The 14,622-nt window shown below is 37.1% G+C and overlaps 1 protein-coding gene across 1 annotated transcript in view; it reads right to left on the bottom strand.

Annotated features, from left to right (window-relative positions):
• Nucleotides 1-14,622, bottom strand: part of ATXN10 (ataxin 10) — a 91,791-nt gene that overhangs the window by 56,906 nt on the left and 20,263 nt on the right. Inside the window, exons 4-5 of the mRNA XM_015870548.2 lie at nt 5,031-5,127; nt 3,922-4,086 (exon numbers count right to left, since the gene is read on the bottom strand). Of these exons, the coding sequence (XP_015726034.2) occupies nt 3,922-4,086; nt 5,031-5,127 (262 nt within the window). The remainder of the gene's footprint in view (nt 1-3,921; nt 4,087-5,030; nt 5,128-14,622) is intronic.

Here is a 14,622-nt window from a genome sequence, read left to right as displayed (position 1 = left end):
CTTCTCTCTTATTACCCACTCCCCTCAGGAAGAAGAGCCATCAACATGCAACACATATTCCTCCTTTCCGAACAGGAGATCCTTGTTTTTTACTGAATAGCTTTTGATTCAAGAAGCAGGCAAAAGTGAGGGGAAACCCAGAAAACTATGCCCTGTCTTCAGATATGCTTCCCTTGTTCATCCACTTTAATTGGAAAAGGAGTTTATTGTAGTCAACATAGGAATTGCAGGAGTTCTACCACCAACAGCCACTTATAGCAAAGAAAGCTCTAAGGAACTGCTTAGAATTATCTCAGATTTTCTCTGACAAAGTCTTCTTCCAACAGAACTGCTGCAAGACTAGAATCAGGACTGTCATAAGCCAAAGGCTACAATGAGATTCCTCCTGAACAATCCTTGAGGACTTTGCCAGTATGGAATCCAGACTCTAAACACGAATGTGGGATCAAGAACTGAGCAAGAACTGTGAACAGAATGAGAAAAAGATTTTCAAGATGTGCTTCCCCTGTTGTGATGGGGCTAGATTAAGAAACACAAATGTGCTAGCATAAAGGAACAGTAAGGACCTCATGAGAGAGATTATAGTTCAGCCAGTTGTCTTAAATCCAAATGTTTGTCCTGGCTGTCCTCTCTCTGTCCTAACGACTCATAGCAGCAATTGGAAAAATAACTTAAGCATCACAATTATTTGCAGAGTTCACTGGATACTAACTCTGGAGGAACATCAATTCATAAGCTTTAGTAAGTAATAAAATGAAATAGAACACAATCATGAATAAATGGTTTGCCTATAACCAGAACTCATCCGGTTATTCAAAGAAAAATTTTCAACATGTAAAAGCAACATTTGACAGAAAGAAAGCATGGCCAAGATGAATAAACACACGTGGCATACACTTTTTATTCAGTGTAATAAGAAACCAGATGCTCAAACTGAGACACAAGAAGGTAGGCAGAAATTAAGTAATATTTTTAACTTTAAAAATAAGAACATTCTAAATTCAGTCACATATGAGTCTGGCAGTTAGCATGACCTCTTGGAGGATGACTAGTCTATATTTTGGCTCAGCTATATAATGCAAGAACAGCTGCTTCAAAATGGTTTCTGCGCACTGTAGTAGCTATGGCATAAGGGGCTCAAATCTTCACAACAAAGTACCAGCTTTGCAGCAAATACTGCAGCTATGCAAGTTCATTTAAACATATCACTAGGACTGTACTTCAGTGAAAAGCAAAGCACAGCTCCAAAATTTTCAATGAATTGCTGACCAAATATTTTTTCTGTAGTACAGTCAGAGAGCCAAGACTAGAACTTTCAACTTTCCTTGGCCAAAGAACTCATAAATAACATCACTTCTATCAAAATAAGAAATCCTGTTTACTGCTCAGCTTTTCTCTTCAGAGCTGAGAACACGTTATGAAGAAATTTATGCACCCTAACAAATCAAGCCTAAATAACAGCTCTAACAGAAGGGCACTTACACCTCAAAAGAATTCCAGCTTATGCGTGACAGAGTAGAACAGCATTTTACACTAGTAATTAGAGAGCACTGATAAAGCAGATTTAATACTGCTGGAAATAGGTACAACTTTCCCCTAAGTTTTGAGAACTGGGGGAAAAAGCAGCAAGAGTAGGCAGAATGTGAGAAAGTCAGCAGAAGCACTCAACAGGAGCAAGAAGAGAAAGCAACAGAAAAGTTAATCTGATATCATCCTAGTATTATATGAAAGCATCCATTCATATTTATTTCACAGGAGGAAAATTAGTAGTAAAAAAATTAAACTGGCTTTCTGACACACCTGAGGACTACCCTCAAAAAAAAATATATATTCTCATACTCTAGATAATAAAGAGAAATTTTTAGGCAAGAAGGTTTGGCTGTATTGCATCAGGTGTAATAATGCTTTTATAACTATGCACTTCACAGATTGCAAAATTATAGAGAAAGGCAGGAAGTAAAGAAGAATCTAAAATACAACCCACTACCTTGTGAAAAAATATCCAGATTCATAAGATTAAGCTAATATTGTCTGTAATTAAAGATAGAGAACAACTTGTCTAAGGGAAACATTTTACGTTAATATTAAAAAAAAAAAACAAAAAAAACCCTCTTGCTAATTTGCAGTACAGATATTGCAAAAATAATAATAAAAGAAAATAATACTTGTACTGCTCAAAACAAGAATACTAATTTGCTAGGCTTTCCCATATCTTCCAGTACTCAGAAATGCGCCACATACTTTATGTCCATAGGTTGCACTGTACAATGTAAGTTCAAAGTATGATATTAGTGTATCAAAGTATGATATTATGTGTGCCCTGGTGGCACAGTGGTTAAGGACGCCGCCTTGCAACACTGGGGCCCAGAGTTCGAATCCCCCCTGTGGTGCAAGTGGTAGAAGTGCCGCTCTGCTACACAGAGGCTCGAATCCCGGGGGTTGGACTCGATGATCTCTAAGGTCCCTTCCAACCTGCATGAGACTATGATACTAAGATATTAGTGTTAATACAGTGGCTAAGTGGAATAAGAAAAGAAGTTTGGAAAGTAAATAAAGCTGGTGAGGAGTCTGTCAGACAAGCCTTACGAGGAGTGGTCGAGGGAACTGGAATTATTTAGTCTAGAGGAGAATCAGGGGTGACATTATCGCTTTCTACAGCTACCTTAAGGGAGGTTGTGGTGAGGTGGGGGATTGGCCTGTTCTCCCACGTAACTAGCAATAGAACTAGAGGGAAATGACCTCAAGTTGCACAAAGGTAAATTCAGGTTGGATATTGGGAATTGCTGCTTCTTCCGTGAGAGTGAGGTCAGGCACTGCAATGGGCTGGTGGTGGAGTCATCAACCTGGGTGGTGTTCGAGAAACATTTAGATGTGGTACTGAAAGACATGCTTTGCTGGGAAATATTGGTGATATGCGGATGGTTGGACTGAACAATCATAGAGGTCTTTTCTAGAGTTGGTAATTTCTTATCTTTCATATCTTAGTTAAAATATTATCTTCAATACATGAAGAAAGCAAAGGATAATCACGAGAATTACCTGAAAAGCCATCTGTTTCACATGTATTTCTACTGAGGCCAATTCAAAACAATTCAGTTTGTCACTTTTGAAATGGAAGTCTGCTCCTGAAACTAAGTTTGCTTTCTGAAAACTACTTGAGTCCTATACAAACTGACCTGGTTAAAAAAAAAGACCATCCAAAAAAAAAAAAAAAAAGTAATTTTTTTCAGTACTAAAGCATAGAAAACAGTTTCAAAATATCTATTCAAAACTTGGTAATTGTTCCTAATCAAATTTTTATTTTAAACATGTCCTTCAAGAGAACTATAGTATATATGGATATATATATAAGTATATATTATATATATATATATATAAGTATGTAAGTATATAAGTATATGGAGCTTTGTTTTAATAATCCCCTTTTTCCCAATATTTTTCTCATATAAAAATAGAACTGAGTTATTGTGCATATCCTTGTTGACGAACAGAACATTTATCAAATGCGTAAGTGACAGCAATATTCACAGAAACAGCCATCAGCAAAAAATTCAAAGCTGGATGGAATAAACCCACTGATTTCCTTTAAAAAATGAAATTTAGAAGATTCATATAAAACACGTCTTCTCTGTTTCAATGTAAAAATCATAGTATGTCATACTAGACAGCAGATTTGTTAATAATAAGAATACTCCACTGATTCTACAACTCGTGTCTACATCCTCAACAAAAACAGTCTTAGCTTAAGAGAAATCAAAAGAGTAGTAAGTAGAAGTTTATGAAAGAACTTGTGATCAGATTAGTAACTTATACATAGAACTTCGTTTACTACTCTTCAGAGTCACAAATTCAGACATTTTTACACAGAGTGATGCTACTAAAACACATATTTAAGAGGGAAAAATGTCTAAAGATACATACGACCACTCAGACTCCAATCGTTCTTTGTAGACTTTTATGACGTGAAGAGCCACAGACAAGTTCCCAGGATCCAGCAGTTCTTTCACTTTCTCTGAATTAAGGCAGGTAAACAAGACCATACAACAGTAGGCAACAATTTTCTCATCACTGTATGTTAGGCAGGTCCTTCAAGAGAAGATGAATAGTTAAAAGAGTAAGTTAAAACCACTGCTGGAAAAATGCACTTAAGGATATTCAGCTTGTTTAGTTGTCCTTGTTTTCTGTCTTTTAGTGAGTCATGAGTTTGCTATAGCTCAAGAGATATAAAGTCAACTGCAAAGAAAGAAAATCTGAAACCAAAAGTCAAACTTAAGATGTGATTTATAAAACTAGGACAGTATCAGAACTAACTACAAATTAAAGAATTGAGTGAAATAACAATAAATACCTGTTTCTATTACCATATGATCTTCCTCTTCCTACATGCAGTGCTGACAAGCAGACTCAAAACATACACTCATTCTGAGTATCAAGTTCAATGAATATGCCTTTCTCAGTAGCTTACTGGGAAACATTTGGCCAACAACACCAAAAATATTGTCATGTGTCGGCACAAAATGGTTTATGTAATGTTTCATGACTCACTTGTCATCAGTCTGCAGAAACGTATTTCATTAAGGTTAGGATGGAAGCAAAGGGAATGGAAGACACAAATATTAAGTCACTTTACATAGATCCCATCTAATCCACAAATAACTGACTGGTCTGCACAGAAGCAACATGAATAACAGAGAAGTCACATTCTTGGAAACAAGCTGTGTATAACTACTTGAAAATACCTCTGAAATAAAGATTACACTTGAACCTCATTATTTAAACAATTTTCTTCCAGTTTGTGTCAAATAAAATCAATTTACTGTCAGTTCAGAACAAGCAGGTTTTCAAAGGTCCCAACCCCTGTGGTTGACTAACAAAAAAAAACATCTACAGGATATGGTCTCAACCGTCCCATTTCCCCAAAGTTATTTTTCAAAGCTTTATGGTGCTAGAAGAAGCACAACTGTCGTGTACAAAAGATTTGAATAAAACCACAGAAATTACATTATAAAAAAAGCCGCATCCATGCTTACAAGAAGAGATCTGGGAAAGCACACTTCCAAATGCTATTCTGGGAATCTCCATTTCCTGCTGCAATGTTTCCAAGAAACTGGAGGCTACATCGAAAAGCTGGAAAAAAACAAAAACAAAAACAAAAAAAATCCCAGAAAATACATTAACAGGAAATCCAACAAAACACTAATCAATTTCTTAGAAATGATACTTTTCATACACACATTTTTTACATATATGTACACACACACACACACACACAATACATTGCAATTCAGCTTTCCGTGCAGTATCTCACTGTTACTGTATGTTAATATTAGCTTTTTCCCTTTGAACGCAATTAATTTTCCACGCCGTTCTGGAATTGTAATCAGAATGAAACTTTTTTTCCCTCCTCCAATGAGACTTACATTAACATCAAGCAATGGCCACTAATGATTACAAAAACTAACTGAATCGGCAAAAGTCTAAGACAGATGGAAGACAATGAAAGCTTGGAGTTGCAGTCAGTGCAATTTGAAACAGACCCATGCTGAAGCAGTCACTGCCGCATTGCAGTGGCCATTTTACCTCTAATTTCCAGATCGGAGGTGGCTTTCTTTCTAGCACTGGATTAACGTAAATAGGCTACTTGCCATCATTCAAACTCTGCAAAAGCTGATCCTCCTGCAACTGGAGGAGCTCCTGGGGCACTCTCCATAAGTGAGCTTTAAAAATATGCTATGGCAGGCAAAAACACAACAGGAGAACCCAATCTACTCCCTACCTATCTACATTAAATTTTGTGTAGTTGGACAAATATATGATACGACATCACAGTTAATGATTTCAGATCTCTACCACAGTAAAATAAAAACCAGTATACTGAGCAATACTGCCTGTCATTTTAACACTATTTAATGACAAATTCCTACTACTACTGCAAATGATTTATATCAGACTAATCTTAATACAGTTCTAAAATACAGGAACAAAATAAATCATAGAATCATAGAATGGCCGGGGTTGGAAAAGTCTACAATGATCATTTAGTTTCAGACCCCCTGCTACGTGCAGGATCGCCAACCACCAGACCAGGCTGCCCAGAGCCACATCCAGCCTGGCCTTGAATGCCTCCAGGGATGGGGCATTCACAACCTCTTTGGACAACCTGTTCCAGCGTGTCACCACTCTCTGTGAAAAACTTCCTCCTAATCTCTAACCTAAACCTCCCCTGTCTCAGTCATAAACCCTCATAAACAGTTGTAACCCTCCCTTCAAGTACTGGAAGGCCACAATGAGGTCTCCCTGGAGCCTCCTCTTTGCACAAGAGCTAAGTAGAGGGGAACAATCACTCTCCTCCCCCTGCTGGTCATTCCTTTTTTAATGCAGTCAAGAACACAGTTGCCCTTCCAGGCTGCAAACACACACTGCTGGCTCACGTCCAGCTTCTTGTTCACCAGGACACCCCCAAAGTCCTTCTCCACAGGGCTGCTTTCAAGGGGTTCTTTGACCAGTCCGTATAAATACCTGGGATTGCCCTGGCCCAAGTGCAACACCTTGCACTTGTCATTGCTGAACCTCATTAGGTTTACATGTGCTCACTTCTCCAGCCTGTTAACCATTGTTGTTGATGAAGTTAATAACCAAGAACCCCTCCTTTCCAGTACTTGAAGGAGGGAGACCAACTTGCTACTCAGTCGGATTGTGATAAAACAAGGGGAAATGGATTTAGAATAACAGAGGGGAAATTTAGGTTAGATGTCAGGAAGGAATTCTCTACTCAGAGAGTGGTGAGGCACTGGAACAAGAAGTTGCTGCAGATGCATCATCTCTAGAGGTGTTTGAGATCAAGTTGGATAGGGACCTGGGCAGTGCAATCTAGCAGGTAGAATCCCAGTCCACAGAAGAAGAGTTAGAACTGGATGATCTTTCACGCCCCTTCCAAACTCAGCCATTCTACGAAAAATAAAACGATGTAAAAAAACAAAACAAAACAAAACCAAAACAAAACAGCTCAAAAGCACGAACCCACAGAAATTAAACATTTTTGGTGTTACTGACAGCTTTCAGTAGCTTGATTCTTTTTTACAGGTTGTCAAGGAATCTTAAATATTAAAATGCAGTTTAATAGATAATAAAAATAGTAGCCTGTTATAGATAGATGTGACAAATATTGTCAAGTTCTGAAAACATAATATCTCTTTGAAAGGTGTGCCAACTGGCAGTCACATTTTCTACCAAGGTTTGGGTTTATGTCCTCTTGGGAACAAAATGAAAGCAAGTCAAAAATTGAGACAACTTGGTTTTAAAGAATATTAACTTTTTCCTATGCACATTATTTAAGTCCAAACTATGCACATCTCTTCCACAATGCATTTCGGATCACCTTCTTTAGGCTTTGGTTCTTACTATCTGTGTTTTTTCTACTTGCACGTCAGCACCTTTATATTTACTTCTTTTCTCCCTCTGCCCATTACTGTGCTGCCATTTCTCCCATTCATCTGTTTCCCATCCTGCTGACTCAAGAGTTTTTCTGCAGGACAGCTAGCATAGGCACACTACTCTTCTAGCAGACATCTTACAGAAATCTTTCCCTGCTAGAAAAAAAACTAAAAAGGTGGTAAATCCTAATAAGTTTTTATTTCTAAATGTGAACTCCTTACCTATTCTACTATGAAAAGACCTCTTAAATTAGTTATAGTCTGTAACTAAGACTTTTTTAACTAAGATTTGCTTGACCTTTTTCACATATCAATCACAGTTAGCTCATTGGAGACTTGGCTGTCAAAAAATTCCAGACTAAGGAAAAAGAAGTTAACGACTTAAAACATTTTAACATTGACATTCTTACAGTAATAACTATAAAAAGCATATGTTTGTAATATGATAATAAATAACCATAAATTCTTTATTAATCACACATTAGAGTTTTAGTATTTGTGAAAGTAATCAAAATCCTTCATTGATCTAGATTCCCTGAAGAAATGAGAAAGATCCAGGGAAGATCATGATTTTGTCGACGTGGCATGGAAAAAGAAACAGTCTAATCTATAAGTGCTTTTTAACCCACAGAGGCTAATATTTTTCATTTAATTTGAAGACAAAAATCAATATATGGGCAAGCAGTTAATCTGTGAGACAAAAGCAGTATCATCTATTCACAATTAAGCAGAAAAAGATATCTCAATATTGCAGTGTTTCCTCACACAAGTAATCTCAAGCAATTTAAATGAAAGGTGCAATTCTACAAGCACCCAAAGCAAGTGATCTACTTCAGGAATAAAGATTACACAAATCAGTGTATAAATCTTTGCTCAGAATGTGTCGACTCAATTCATATGTTCTACCACAGCTACAATACAACTGCTGCACTATTTCTAGAGCTCCTGATTTTCTTTTTCCTAGACCTCAAAAATATAATATTACATTAAAAACATAATTCATTACAGATTGAAATGTCAGGTGAATGGCACATGCCAAATACACTTTGTGTACTGGAGTATATTTATGTACCATGTTCAATAGTCACAAAAGAAAGCAAATGATGAAGAGGGGTGAACAACATTATAAGTCATTACAGCACCACAAGCAGAGCAGCTCATCACAGCACACACACACTGCATCCCATTGCAGTACTGTCTGCATAGTTATGCATTAAAAAAAACAAAACACAAAAAACCTACTACCACACCCACACACCTCTGAGGTGAACTTGGTTGTCTTACCGCACACACGTATCAGAGAAGTGGCATTTAGATCCAAAATGGATTCTACATTAAACGTACTAGCATATGACTATCATATATCATATGATATCATATGACATCAACTAACACTGAATTTTGATTTAAGCATTGAAAATCTATACCTTGATATTTAAAGTTGTATTGTTTTCTGATTGTTTGTTTGCAGCACAGATTAACAACAACAACAAAAAAGCAACTCATCTGTTAATTCATAGCAAGACCCAGAGGTACAGATGAATTAAAGAAACAAGCAAAAACCAAACAATGGAAGCCTCATAGCATGTAACTTCCAGGTTCTTCTCTTTTGTTTTATATCTATCAGACTTCATTGCTGCAACGCATCCTCCAGCAGTCCTTACAAACAGCTAGAACACAGATACTGATTTCTCCTCTACAAAAACTGATTGTCCTTAGAGGAAAAGCAACCAAAAAAAAACCCCAGATATTCTCTGGGATTACTGAGTCCAATTCCATTACACAGCTGAAAGGACTCTGCTATCCATTCAGTTGCATACTGTCTGAAAAAGGGATTGAGAGACTACTTCCCTTTTTCCATGAAATCTTGAGATCTTTATGAAGCTAGAATGATTGCCAACCACTACTTACAGCTGCTTTAGCTATTATTTGTGAAACAGCACCCATAACAATTATAAAACACCATGTCCTTTCCATAGGAGTGATTCATTTTACACCTGAACTCCATCCACTCAGCTGTTGGTGTCTATCAGTGTTGACCTTAACAACTGCTTCTGTGGCTGTAGGGACAGCTAAATTTTAATTTATAAAAGAAAACAACAAAAAACTGTTACACTGTGTGTGGTCAACCAGACTATTTTTAACCTGATGGTCAACCACTGTGAAATTATATGTACTAAGATGTAACTTCTGATACACAGATCAACCCTAGAGCTGAAGAAGCTTTTTGCCCATTGAAATTCCAATAGTTCCTAGAAAACCAAGGATCTCCAAAAATAATCTCAGTATAAAACATGCACAATGAACATTTTTCCTAATGAATTTTAGCATGTTTGACAACATGTAAACTGATCTTTCTGAATCACTTAACACTAACCATGCAAAAAATGAGGCAAATGCTATTATTTTATGCCCTTGCAAGACAGTGACTTAAATGCACTCTAGAACATCAGCTTCTTCAAGAACATAGTTCCATATGTTCCTTTCAGTCATTAATGATCATAGCCAAAAGGAACCAAGCTCTAACAAAAAGCTTTCATTTGATTATTCTGCAGTGCTACCGAGACAGTCTGAAGCACAGACATGCATATTTCACAGGCCTGTCTCTCTATTGCTCCTTACAGTCCAAAGGAAGTCATTTCAAATAGAGCCATCTGCAGAATCAGACTGTGCATCAAATGAAAAAATACTTCAAGTTAGTAGAACAAAGATTTTAAGCACTGCATTTTGAAGAGGCAGTACAGTTTCCTCCTGCTCCATTTGGTAGTATTTCCAAAGAAAAGTTACTGCAGTTCCAGATTACAACAGTCATGCGAAGAGACTTTCATTATTTTTATTTGAGGCGGGCAGCACAGTCAACTGTAAATATATTACTTAGCCTTTTGCCTTTCTCTCTTATTAGAAATGCCATCTATGTAACATTTAGCCCAAACATAAGCTGGCATTGCTTAAAGATAGAAAATAAATCCAATCCCGATGTGTACAATGAAATACAAAACTGCAAACACAACACTAGCAAACTTGCATATCTCTCCAATGTTTTGCTGACAACTAACTGTGCATAGAAGATAGAGTCGGTGTATCTCCTCTGCTCTGGGTTCATGCACAAAAATTTACAAGCACTTATGCCAAATCCCCACCTGCTGACAGCCTGTACACCTTCTAAACAGCCTGCCACTGTGAGCTTTGCAAATCTGAGTTGTGAACCAAAAATATTACATAAACCTCTTCTGCCTGTTAGCAAACAAGTGCAAGATGCTTTTCGATGCTGCCAGCCCTGGAGAAATAAAAACCTTCAGCTCAGCATAAGGTGTAAACCTCTATTACTATAAAACCTTACTTTCCACCACTATCATCCGGTCATGGACTTCTTTCCTTGTGGCTTGAAGTTAAAGCAACTTCCAGTCATAAAAAGAGCTATTTGCCTCTTCACCACCATGAATCATACCACAAATACTGATGAAAATGTATTTTCCTTGGAGAACAGACTGTCTAGACGACTCAAACTGAATGTACAATACATATATGGGCTCTGTCATTTGCAGTTATTAAAACAGTGCTCAGTGTTTTATTTCCGTAAATAAAATGAACGTCTAGCTACTGATTACATTTCGGCATTGATCATAGTGCACTTGCTGCAGTGCAGACTAGTAACCCATTTTTAACCATCTGTGGAATACCAAGAATGTTGCGTTTAATGTTTCTGTTCCCACTCTTCATCTCCTTCAGCTCCAAAAGAAAGCAATTCTTAATTTTCTTTCCCTTCAGAAATGCCAACTCTAATAGTAAAAGAACATTATGTGCAGTGACTGGACAACCATTCTGGTTCTGGAAGATAAAAGCCTAGGCAAAATCTTAACACTTTGTTTTTCCTACGAAGGAGAACTTGCCTTAAAAACAGGGAGAAGAAAAAAAAAAAAAAAAAAAGAAAAAAAAAGTTATGCAAAATGTAAAGTTGTGTACCAGAAAGAAGCTGGATTCAATCAACACAAAACCCAATGAGTTTCTAATGTAAAGTAAATTCTAATAAGACCTCATAATAGTAGATTTCAAAAATCGTATTTGTACACTTTGGAAAATCATCAGTTTGACACTGCGTTGTTTGACATGGGATCAGTATCAAACAGAACGTTCATACAGAACGTTCAAAATCTTATTAAATACAGTAACGAGGATTTATGTTCTAGTGTTTCAATCATGTTGCTTTTTAATTTTAGAAAGAAAAAAATCACAGGTGTGTTCACTTCTGCAGCAAATTACCTGCCAAAGTCTAAAGGTGTAGCAAATGTGAATCCTGTTATAATCCCCAAAAACATGCTTGAGATTACTCTCCTATGTAAAGTGCGTCCATGCTTGAAAACTGCCAAACTGCATTAATAAGCTTCTTACACACATCAAGATGAAAAAATCTTTTTCTTTTAATTCAGCCCAAAAAATTAAATCTTAACCTAATGTCTCTTTAAGGACCTTGCTCTGGCTAAATCAGCAAGTTTAAAGTACTTGGGAGACTCAATACAGTCTTAAATCATGCCAGGAAACCAAAACAAACACACAAACACAACCAACATACGACACATTACTACAAGATACCTTGTACAGGTCTAAAAAGTAGGAAATCGCTAACATCTAAAATACTAACCAAGATTACAAGCAATCTGCTTCAATTATTTATTGTTACCATTACTGCTATTTTTGATGGCATGCTGTAGATGTTTAAGCCAAAATTTCCATTCAAGTGCTCTGTGTTTCTTTAGGATACTTAAATACTTAAATACTTAAATCTTTTTCTGTAGATCTGTGAAAAGGTTATCCGATTTTTTTCTCCCTTGGACAATTTATGTCTGGGTAATAATGGGTCATGGCCCTTTTGTAACTGGCAGAGATCAACAAATAAACTTATATTCAATACACTTAGTTCCATATCCACTTTAATATACAGCAATAGCATCGGTGTCCATGTTTTGGGGAACTGCCATTCTTATATGTATTTAAAGGTTGCTTCCTTTCTCTTATTGCCTTGCTATGGTTCCTTCCATATGACACATTATTAAGTATGCAGAATGGAATAAAGAGAAAGAACTTGATATCTTCTGGCACAAACATTGTCACTTTTCCTTTCTGCACTGGCAGTATTCCCTAGAATTCTCACCGAGAAGAAAAGGACAGTCACGCAAAATTTCTCTGCCAGACCAAAGCTGTTAACAAAAAGGATGCAGTAGAATGAAAAGGAATCTTGTAGCTTATGTCTGGAAAGCCACAGTTACAGACAGATGCCCTCCTTCTCCCATCAGAGCCATGTTAAGTAACTTCAGAGTCTGGAAGCTGTGATGTGATAGTGACAATCAAAAGGTCAGGTAGGATGCCCAAAAAGCTGACTTTTACATAATTTTTAGTGCTTGGATTTTGATTCAAACCAGAAACAGTTTATCTAAACAGATGCGGTTGACTGACATTGTTCTTTCTTCCCTGGAACCTCTTCTAGATCCTTTGCATCATCTCTCCATCTTCACTTTAACTGCAGGAGGAATGATATCACTCTTGGATGTCTGTGGAAGACTCTTAAAGAAAGGGCATTACCTCTTAGTACACATGAAAACAACTCTCTACATTATATTCAGATGCTCTGCCTTTAGAAAGCTATCTGCACTAGAAGGCTTGCTTTTGTTCCTGTTCTCCTTATCTTGATCTTACCATCTTGAAGTTCCAGCTGACAAAAACTAAAATGAACAAGAAGAACTACATAAATCTGGCCATATCCTGTAATAGCACAAATGTATACTTCATCTCTTCTGCTTCTCCTTCATTACAGCCACAAGACAGAAAGGAAGCATGTGGCCTGCACTATTCCATTACTGCAAATAACCTCAGGATCTACAGGACAGTAAACAATTGGCACACCCTACACTTTCCTGTTCCAATTCATAGCAGTTAATTATGAGATAAAGACTAGTCCCTCTATCCGCCTGTGATGCAGAGGGCAGCTACTAACACAGGCATCAAGCAGCAGCTGTGAGGTCAGACCATCAGGATTACAATGGTACTGCTCATGCCAGAGCTGCCCATGCAGCTGCTGATTTGGCATACAGCGTCAGAGCAGAGTGAAAGCCACAGCCCTTTTAACAAAAGAAAGGGACAGCAAAAACATTTTCCAACCACAATATCAAAACTATTTATTTTTCCACACCTTTACCTTTACAGTCAACCAACGGTCATCACATTACATCTTCAGATATTTATGAAGGTTTTGACTCACGTGTACTTATGCCCTACCTCCTTATGAATCTTGCTGACATGCTTGTTGGTAGGGTAGGGGATAGTAAAGAGGAAGGAAGGAAGGAAATGGCTTACAGAACACTATGTTTAAAGGTCCACAGAAACACAGACGTTGGTTGCGACTTGAAATGAACAGCAAAGTAACCAGAAACCATTCCAATTAAATAGACATCAGCAAACTCCCATTTCCTTTGTGCTTCAAGTGGATATCATTCCACATAATAAAACCACTATGCATGTGTCATAAATCAGCAACCTCTTGGCAGGCTTTACCAGAAAGCTTCCAAATTGAAGGAACAAGAAATAAAGAAGAAAAATAACAAAATAAATAAATAAATAAAAAGAAGCAACCAAACAAAGAATCAGCTATAAACACTGCCTAAAAGCAGTATCAGCAACTAGAAAGGGGAACTGTACAAGATAGCTCATTGATCTATTTACTGTTGCAATTTAAGGCTCAGATTGGACTCTTTCTAAGAAGTAGAATGATCCACAGAGAATCTGAAACATCCACTGTCTCTGTCTATCAGTACACCAATTAAAAAGAATTTCCATGAACAACATGGAACGGATAGTTTTGACCATCAGTACAATGAATACCACACTGCTGGAATGCACTAACATTTCTGTCACTGTTAGAAGGGCTGGTTTCAATTCCATCTAATTCAATTGTGTGAGAAAGGTGAATTTTTCTAGCCAGGACCTGGATTACAGTCATAAACATTTATTCTTGGTCCACAATAAATAAAGCAATTTAGCTTAGCACTGCTTAAACCAGTCAGTCACTTCAGATCTGTCAGTCACTGCAGAAGCAACAGGAATCAGGCAGGGAATCAAGTCCAAACACGGGGAAGAAAAAAAAAGAAAAAAGGAAAAAAAAAAAAAAAAAAAAAAAAAAAAAAGGAAATCTAGATCA

Source organism: Coturnix japonica, chromosome 1 (genome assembly GCF_001577835.2).
Source record: "Coturnix japonica isolate 7356 chromosome 1, Coturnix japonica 2.1, whole genome shotgun sequence".
NCBI classification, from domain to species: domain Eukaryota; kingdom Metazoa; phylum Chordata; class Aves; order Galliformes; family Phasianidae; genus Coturnix; species Coturnix japonica.
Note: the sequence above shows the minus strand (reverse complement) of the source record. Positions and strands in the feature narration are given on the sequence as shown.